At 38.4% G+C, this 10000-nt stretch overlaps 1 protein-coding gene across 7 annotated transcripts in view; it reads right to left on the bottom strand.

Moving 5' to 3' along the window:
• eya4 (EYA transcriptional coactivator and phosphatase 4) overlaps positions 1-10000 on the bottom strand; it is a 46880-nt gene that overhangs the window by 21162 nt on the left and 15718 nt on the right. For all 7 annotated transcript variants that reach the window (XM_047807159.1, XM_047807162.1, XM_027171384.2 and 4 more), the window contains exons 3-4: positions 7396-7445; positions 4936-5054 (exon numbers count right to left, since the gene is read on the bottom strand). In XM_047807159.1, coding sequence (XP_047663115.1) covers positions 4936-5054; positions 7396-7445 — 169 coding nt within the window. The remainder of the gene's footprint in view (positions 1-4935; positions 5055-7395; positions 7446-10000) is intronic.

A 10000-nucleotide genomic window follows, 5' to 3' on the forward strand; every position in this document is an offset into this window, starting at 1 on the left:
TCACAGATTGACCGAAGAGCAACATCTTGACCAAAATCCAATCATTGATCAACATTTTATCCAAAAATGAATCACTGATCTACATTTTTACCAACAACCAATCACAGATCAAAACTGTTTCCCATGACAACATTTGTTTGAACCAACAACCAATCACAGACAAAATGGTTGCCAAATCAGACGATTTCCAACGACTGATCGTTAATCAACATTGTTCACAAGACCCATCCCTATCCACCAGTTTGTCCCACATGCACAAGTCTCTGCTGTTCACTTTTAAACACTGTACACTTTCAGAAGATGAATGAGCTTTCACAGGCAGTGTGACTCTTGCTCGCCTGTGGCTCTTTGTCAGTTGCTGTGTGTATATGTGTGTATGTGTAATGATGAGGTAAACTACAGAGAATGTTGAATATGTCGCTGTTTTGGCAGCGTGTGTGTGTCTGTTAAAATCATTAGCTGCAGTCCAATCGGAATGATTTACAGACTTCTGCTGTCTTTTCCTCTCTGTGTTCCTCTATTGTTTCATTCGGCCAGCACGTCAAAACCAGATGAGATCACTGCTGCCCACAACAACACCCCCCCCAACACACACACACACACACACACACACACACACACACACACACACACACACACACACACACACACACACAAGGAGATAGCTATCTGAAGCGAGAACATGAATGTGTATTTAATTAACACGATTTCTCGATTTTCTTTACAATTTTGCTCCCGGCAATAAAAATCTCTAAATACAGGAAATAGCTTTCAGTGCACCAGATTATCAATCAAACACAAAACACAAACTTTAAACAGCCAAATGTTCTGCCGACCAAACACACACACACACACACACACACACACACACACACACACACACACGTGTTGTGGTTTATTCCTATTGACTCCTAATGACTCAGCGTAATTTTCCGATCAAAACAGAGTGGATTTGACCTTCGTGACTGAATAAATAATCTCCCTGCCTTACTTTTTTTTACCAGAACAGCACTCACTGTGGCAGGAAACACACTGCTGTCTCCAGACATGAACTCAGACCTTCACTCATACATGCAATTATTTCTAGAACCTTCTAGAAGTCCCAGTGTATTATAAACATCGAGGTAACGAGACGATGTTAACACAAACCCTTTTCTGTTAACAAAATCATTTTCCTCCTCAAACTATTATCTAGCATATGGCTTTTGTGTAGGATGTGCACCCTTGTAGGATGTTCATTTAAAACTGGTTTTAAAAAGAAATCACATCTAAACCATTCTAATACTAATATATATATATATATATATATATATATATATATATATATATATATATATATATATATATATATATATATACACACACTGTTATCCTGAATTTTATTCATTTTATTTTTCATTTAATTTCACTCCTATGACTCTCATTGAGTCCTCATTTCCTTTTAAAAGTCCAAATTAATACGATCAAATTACTGTAAATCCATCTTACATTCAGGATGAAATTAAATGTTATTTATCTGTAAAACGGATTTTCTGTAGCATTCAATGTTTAGTAGCCAGTAAAATTTAATGTCAATACAGTATATTTTCCTGTAATCTAATTTCAAAAAGTAGTTCTTATAGTTCTTATAGTAGTTCTTATTTATATTCCAATTGCACATCTATACTTCAATTTGCACGTTTATATTCCTGCCTTTATTATACGTGTTCATGTCCTATCAATGCCATTCTGTTTACACTGTGGAGCTCCTGTACTACAACAAATTCCTCGTATGTGAAAACATACTTGGCAATAAAGACGTTTCTGATTCTAAATGTATAGATTTTTAAATTTAAATTTACTTTCAGAAAGCGAATTGTTGTCAGCGTAATCGGAATTATGCACAAGTGGCATAGAAACTTTGGAGACGTAACTTTAATTGTGTAGTTCTTCACTGTTGGATAAACAAAGTTAGGTAAAAGCATGAAAGCTGTTTGGAAATGTTTTCTCTATGTGCTATCCGTTTTTTTAAATTTTATTATTATACAAAATATTTCTTGACTGAGTTCAACAACTGGCCTTTGATTTCCACTATAAAGGGTTTCGGAGTAAACCTTTCTGTGTGTGTGTGTGTGTGTGTGTGTGTGTGTGTGTGTGTGTGTGTGTGTGTGTGTGTGTGTGTGTGTGTGTGTGTGTGTGTGTGTGTGTGTGTATATGTGTGTCCCAATCTGATTACAAAGGAATATGTTGAAAATTCTTTCTGTGGTAATCAGACATACACAACATCTGAAATGGATAGAGATCACGTTGGAAAACGCTTCAGTATTTCTGTTAGAAAGAATTAAACTTAACAAAGCTTTCACATTTATGGAGGATAATTAACAGTGATTGTGCAGAACATACAAAACACAGGCTAATTACAGGAGTTTAAACCTGCTCTCAATCACCTTCATATGGTGAAATTTTCCATTATAAATATAACCTTGGTCTGAAAACGTATAGATCTTACAGACATGTATCATTTGCATGAATGTCAACTGCAATGAAAGCGCTAAAATATTTTAAAATGCATTATTAAAGATTTAACTGTGACTGAACAGAATCGTAGTCATGTTTAGATGACAATTAAAACAAGCAAGATTAAAAAAGTCAATCATTTTCTCGAAATACAGTATATTTATTCCAAACGATGTCATAGACACAAAATGCCAATTTCTCAGACACAACAACATCTGACAGATTTCCCTAGTATGCCCAGGCATTAAGTGGTGGCTCCAAAGTTAAGACTCTGGTTTACCATTGTTGGGGCTCTTAAGCAAGGCCCTTAACCCTCTCTGCTTCAGGAAGCCTAGTAGTGAAGGCCTTGGTGTACCAATTGGTAAACCAAGCTACCACTGCTGGACCCCTGAGCAAGGCCCTTAACCCTTAATTGCTCAGTTGTATAAAATGAGATAAAAATATAAGTTGCTCTGGATAAGGGCATCTGCTTAAAGCTGTAAATGTTTCCTGTTTGCCTTCCTAACACACAGTTATGTGTGAAAAAAATCACTGTGCGTTAATGTATAAGCGACAAATGTAAGTCTTTTTTATCTTAACCTTTATTGTTTAAGGTATTCAACAGTCCTGAGTTTCTAACTGTGTACTGCTTTATTTATAATAACAACCATACATGATAAATACCACTAATGAAATTGTAACTGCCTGATGACTGATAGCATTTCGGTACTCTAACATTCATATTACTTCTGGTACACACTGTACAATATACACTGAGATGCTAGTTTATTAGCACTCCCCTGCTTGCACAGAAACGGTACAACCCCCCTGTATAAGTCAGGTACACAAGGATTTCTAGAACCGGTTATGATATAAGCAAATTTTTGGAGCTGTGTGTAACTTCAAAACAGCTTTCATGAAGAACCTGAATTTTTTGTGCACTAGCATGAGAAGGTTTCAGAAAAGATAAATAAAACAAGCTTGTAGGTTTGTTAGATAGCGAATCACGTTTAAACGCTTGGGCACACCACTTAGGATTGTCTTGAATGGGTTACTCAGAAGAAGGTAGAAATGGTGTTTCAGTGGTTAAGGCTTTTGGACCGATTATCGGAAAGGTTATGAGTTTAAATTCCCTCACAGCCAAGCTACCCTGGCTGTGTCCATGAGTAAGACCTGTTCAACTGCTCAGTCGTATTTGCCCTCCATTCTAACCACTCACTCACTCACTCATTTCCTACTGCTTATCCGAACTTCTCGGGTCACGGGGAGCCTGTGCCTATCTCAGACGTCATTGGGCATCGAGGCAGGATACACCCTGGACGGAGTGCCAACCCATCACAGGGCACACACTCTCATTCACTCACACACACACACACACTCTCATTCACTCACACAATCACACACTATGGACAATTTTCCAGAGATGCCAATCAACCTACCATGCATGTCTTTTGACTGGGGGAGGAAACCGGAGTACCCGGAGGAAACCCCCGAGGCATGGGGAGAACATGCAAACTCCACACACACATGGTGGAGGCGGGAATTGAACCCCGACCCTGGAGGTGTGAGGCAAATGTTCTAACCGCTAAGCCACCATGCCCCCCCATTCTAACCAGAATTAGCAAATATAAATGATGAACTATATCCCAGTTCTGATGGAAGGATTCGAATTTGGCACCAGCAACCCAACTCCATGGATTCATCATGTTTGACATAACCAGTACAGCCTGGAAGTAATACTTAGATGGTACGGAAAAGGCACTCTGTGTCCCAGTCATAACCCCTGAAGCATGTCTGAATGGCACGACGTAGCCGAATATTATTTCATCGCTTCATGACAACAGATTCATCATTTTCAGCATGTGACCCTTCCAGGAATATGACAGCAAGCTTTCACTGCTTCGGTGACCTGCAATTTCTTTGAATGTCTCAACTTTTGGATTAGGAAGAAGAATGTGTCTGTGTGTCATCAGTCAAAGTGAAATTCAGACATTTCCATGTGGAGCAGAATTTCATCCAGCATCTTGCAGAACCCATGCTAAGGCAAATTTAAAGTGAGCTGATGAGGATGTGCTTTATAAACAGGCAACTTAGCATATACAGTACTACAAGGAACGAACGCAACACTTGGGGGCCTGTTGTTATAAAAAAATAATCAAGATGGTGCGATTAAGAAAAAGGAAGGTGTTACTTTTACAACAATACATTTTCTTATAACAGCATATGCTAAAGTGTTTACTTAAAGTGTTAAGTTCCTGCTAGTGCTTATGTTATAGCAATTTTCCAATTTTCCATTGAAATTTGTCTGATGTTGAAATGCAATGCAATCAATATTTACATATTCAGCATTTGCCAATATGGGTACTATGACATGGGTTGTCTTTTTAAAAACATGATATACAACAGAAACATTTCAGCACAAACTATGACAATGTTTTTTCCATACTTTACACGTCTCACCTCCTGTTCCATTGGTCGAGACGCTGTTATTGAGGAGACTTTTGTCCAGTTTGGAGCTGCCATCGCTGCCACTGGCGACTGTGTGCTGAGGGCTGGTTAGTTCCTGCATCTCCAACGACCTGCCAACAGATCAGACCAGATACTCCAAAAACAGCCCGAATATTAGGTTTAGTCCACAGAGAAAGAGAGAAAGCCCTCAAAATGTCGAAAGGAATAAGAAGCAGCATGAAAGGGAGGCAAGGACAAAGAATAAAAGGAAATGAATCATAAAATCTGAAGGTAATTTTGTTGGAAGATGCCATGTGTTTGGCTGAATGAATACGACTCTCTCCCAGAAGCAATCCATGGTTTTTACTTCCTTCATATTTAGCTCACAGAGCACATGCTGTTAAACTATTTGTTGTTTATTTTCTCAAACTGAAAATGCTTATTTCCAGTGAATGAGTCATTCCTAATCATGTGGCAATCACGTGGTGATACAGTTATATGCCTGGGTTTTATTTTTTAACTCATCAGAGAACATGCTAATCCAAATCCAATCAGTAACAACTGGATGTGATTAAAGTTTGTCTTGGGAAGCTGAAAATAATCATAGAGAAATTCACAACTGACGTTCCAACAAAAAGTACCTGAAAACTACTATTATTAGAAATAATAATTATATTATATGTTATATTGTATTATGTCTCAAAGCAGCTTTACAGGACACAAACATTTTTATTATAGAAAAGATCAAGATTATTATTAGACTCATATTTAAATGTGTTACAATAGACTATCTCAGACGTCATTGGGCATCGAGGCAGGATACACCCTGGACGGAGTGCCAACCCATCGCAGGGCACACACACACTCTCATTCACTCACACAATCACACACTACGGACAATTTTCCAGAGATGCCAATCAACCTACCATGCATGTCTTTGGACCGGGGGAGGAAACCGGAGTACCCGGAGGAAACCCCCGTGGCACGGGAATCAAACCCCCAACCCTGGAGGTGTGAGGCAAATGTGCTAACCACTAAGCCACCGTGCCCCCCATTATAAATATATATAAATGTATATTTCCACTCAGAATACATGAGGTTGGTGCAGAAGTCGAGTTGCTGTCATACTTGACTTATGCAGCAGAGAACTTACAGCATCCCTCCTTCAGTCTAGCAGCTCGTCGTGGTTGTCAACTGGTTTAGACGTACCTTTGTTTAATTTTTTTTTTTTCCGATAAGATCATTAACCAAAGTCGACAGGTTTCAGCAAACATTTCGCCCTAATCACATCACAAAAGACTCGAATAATTCTGGCGTTAGAAAATTGAGCAAAAATGTATTTCACACAAATTACTGATGTAGAGTCTCTATAATTTCCCTTTTATCCCAATCGTCGTAATATATCTTACTGGATAAATGCTTCTGCCGAAACCACAGACACACTGTCTTGACTTACGTATAGCGAAATTTTTATTATAATAGAATTTTTTTGGAATAAAATGATTTGCTATAAATCAGGTACTTAGATTTCTCATAGTTGTTTAATCCCACACAATCTGGCAACCCGGTCATTCACTGACAAGTCTGTTCTTCCTCCTTCATTGAACATTTTTATATTGTGAGCCTACTGGGCAGCGTGATTCCTTCCCCAACTGACCTATATCCCAGGAGGGGCATTTATAACTCTATAAACATTTGTTTAAGGGAGTGATCTAATGTGGCGAATAGTAACGGAAGTAATAGTATTTCAACCAAATTTAGTCCTACAACAAAGTTTCTGAAATGATTCCACGTGTAACCTGGTCATTAAGATAAAACTATTTATCACCCAACATTTTCTCTAAGAGTATTACATTAATAATTCTCCATGCAAAAAATACAGATTTTTTTTAGCCCAATCCTATGAACTCTTTATGTCACATGACATAAAGTAGAGACACTCAAAGGACAGTAAAGATCTCACAACTTACACAAACAACTCTTATCAAAAAACTGACACTATTCATCTGATTATATTATAATATAAAAACAATTTTCTTCTCTCTCTCTCTCTCTCTCTCTCTCTCTCTCTCTCTCTCTCTCTCTCTCTCTCTCTTTCTCGTTCACGTTCTCATGGCTGCTTCTTTAATCAGGCTACATCATTCAAATAGACATAGCTGATTTTTCCTGTCTATGGCAGAAACATCTGTACAAAATCCAAGTCTACAAAGACACACACACACACACACACACACACACACACACACACACACACACACACACACACACACACACACACACAGTCTTTGACCAAACTCTTAACAGAAATCTTACAGTACACCCACTCACATATGCAATGATTTTAACATCTCTCTCTCTCTCTCTCTCTCTCTCTCTCTCTCTCTCTCTCTCTCTCTCTCTCTCTCTCTCCCTCCCCTCTAAACAGACCTGGGGTTGGATACACAGTAGTGTGTTGGTGTGTGTATTAGTTACCTGTTGTCAGAATGGTCTGAAGCAGGAGGATCAGAGAGAGGTTTCTTCACCTGCAGAAAAAGAGAAAAAATAAAATCATTTTTCTCTCACACAAAACATTGTTTGACCGAAATTCCACTGGTATCTATCTATCTATCTATCTATCTATCTATCTATCTATCTATCTATCTATCTATCTATCTATCTATCTATCTATCTATCTATCTATCTATCTATCTGTCTGTCTGTCTGTCTGTCTGTCTGTCTGTCTGTCTGTCTGTCTGTCTGTCTGTCTGTCTGTCTGTCTGTCTCACATGATTTAGCAGAAGAGATCAGACATGAGAAATCTGACCTTTTGTACAAAGCAGAACCTAACTAATTATGCAGAGCCTTGCATTAGAGGTCTTCACGGGTCCACTTAGATCCGAAAACCCGAGGTCCGACCAGAGACCCGGGCAGGTTTGGGTCTAAAAGTTTCACGTGTGCCTCGGACAGGGGTCGGGTATTATAATAATAGCGGCATCGGCTCTCAGGTAATTTAAAATGAATGTGTTTTTACCGGACGGACCCGAGAAGACCCGATCTACTGTATCTCGTGTGTGTGCATCGACTCGAGTCCTTTTCCAACCTCTCCTCTTTTTGCCAAGACCGCTTGCGACGTGTGGCTGGCGACGTGTGGCTGGCGGTAATTTTCGTTGAAACAGACCTGTCAATCAATTTTGAATCCACTCTGTAGCATTTACTTTGGTGTAGAATTATGCAACATTCGGGTCCAGTCGGGTTAAAAAAAAAATCGCCAACTCGGACTCGGGTCTATTTTTTCGGGTTTGTCTCAGGTCGGGTTTTTCTTAAAAAAAAATAAATAAATGATGCACCTCGGGTTCGGGTAAAAAGTGGTTCGGGTCACTTCGGGTCGGGTGCATTTCTTTACACCTGAGAAGACCTCTAGCTTGAATATTAAATAAAATGAAATGAAATGAAAAATTCAATTGTATACATCGGTCCTGCTGCAGTATAAACATGGTGCTGAAGAATTATTTTCCTTTACTTTTTGTAACATTGTTCAAATACATCAACAAACTCTTTAGAGATACTGGACGCTTTTTTAAGGGTGTCTCGTTCCTATAAGAACATCAGATCCCGTTTCAAAAGATTCTACAGTAATGCCTGAATCATCATGAACAGATTCCTACACTGGACATTAATATTCCTTTACTTCCTACAGTTAATAATGTCAAACAATCCACATGGTAGTTCTGAATATGTTATTTAACCTGAATCTTCGTCCATTTGCTTTCGGAGGACTTTATTATTTGTCAGCACCTTTTAGCCGTGTCATCGTGTGCATGTTTCTTACAACCGTTTGCTTTTAACGATGGCTTTCCGTGTACCTTTTCTCTTCTCCTTCACAGCTCTGTAAAAGAACGACCCTTCGAATCTTCGATAGTTCAGGACAGTTATATATTTCCTGTTTTAAATAAGACTTACTTAACAAACTATCTGTTCCTTATAGGTACAATAGCCAGTTACAAAAGTTTGATTCATTTAACAAGATTCAGCCCCAATGATGCCCTGGTGCCACTGTTGTGCCCTTAAACAAGGTCCTTAACCCTCTGCTGTATTATACTGTATTTGGCCCCTGTGCTCTGACCCCAACTTCCTAACAAGCTGGAATATGTGAAGAAAAGAATTTGGCTGCTGTAATGTATATGAACTCAGCATGCTCCCCAAACAGACAGATAATTATCTAATAATAATAATAATAATAAAAAAGGCACAAAATAAGAAACACAGTAAATCCTGGATTATTTAATCATTATAACTGAAGATAGGGATGAATTAAAGAAATGTAAACGTTTGTATAATTCGTATAACAAATCAAGTAAGATTAAAATAAATAAATAAATAATAAAATTATATAATAATAATAATAATAATAATAATAATAATAATAATAATAATAATAATAATAATAATAATAATAATAATAATTAAAATAATAATAATAATAATTAAAATAATAATAATAATAATTTTATGAGTTTAAACTGATTTTGAATAAACTTAGAAAACAATTGAGGCACATTCATATTGGGGAGTCGTGGCCTAATGGTTAGAGAGTTTGACTCCTGTCCCTAAGGTTGTGGGTTCGAGTCTCGGGCCGGCAATACCAAGACTAAGGTGCCCTTGAGCAAGGCACCAAACCCCCCAACTGCTCCCCGGGCACCGCAGCATAAATGGCTGCCCACTGCTCCAAGTGTGTGTTCACTGCTGTGTGTGTGTTCACTGCTGTGTGTGTGTGTTCACTGCTGTGTGTGTGTTCACTGCTGTGTGTGTGTTCACTGCTGTGTGTGTGTGTTCACTGCTGTGTGTGTGTGTTCACTGCTGTGTGTGTGTTCACTGCTGTGTGTGTGTTCACTGCTGTGTGTGTGTTCACTGCTGTGTGTGCAAATGGGTTAAACCAGAGAGCGAATTCTGAGTATGGGTCACCGTACTTAGCCGTATGTCACGTCACAAACATAAACATTTATTAGAGCTTGTAAAGTACAAACTCTCAGTCAGTCTGTTCCTCATGTTCCTGTGTTGTATCTCGTGCAGCTGGGGAATAAATCAAACATTCTGATTA

Source organism: Tachysurus fulvidraco, chromosome 23 (genome assembly GCF_022655615.1).
Source record: "Tachysurus fulvidraco isolate hzauxx_2018 chromosome 23, HZAU_PFXX_2.0, whole genome shotgun sequence".
NCBI lineage: Eukaryota > Metazoa > Chordata > Actinopteri > Siluriformes > Bagridae > Tachysurus > Tachysurus fulvidraco.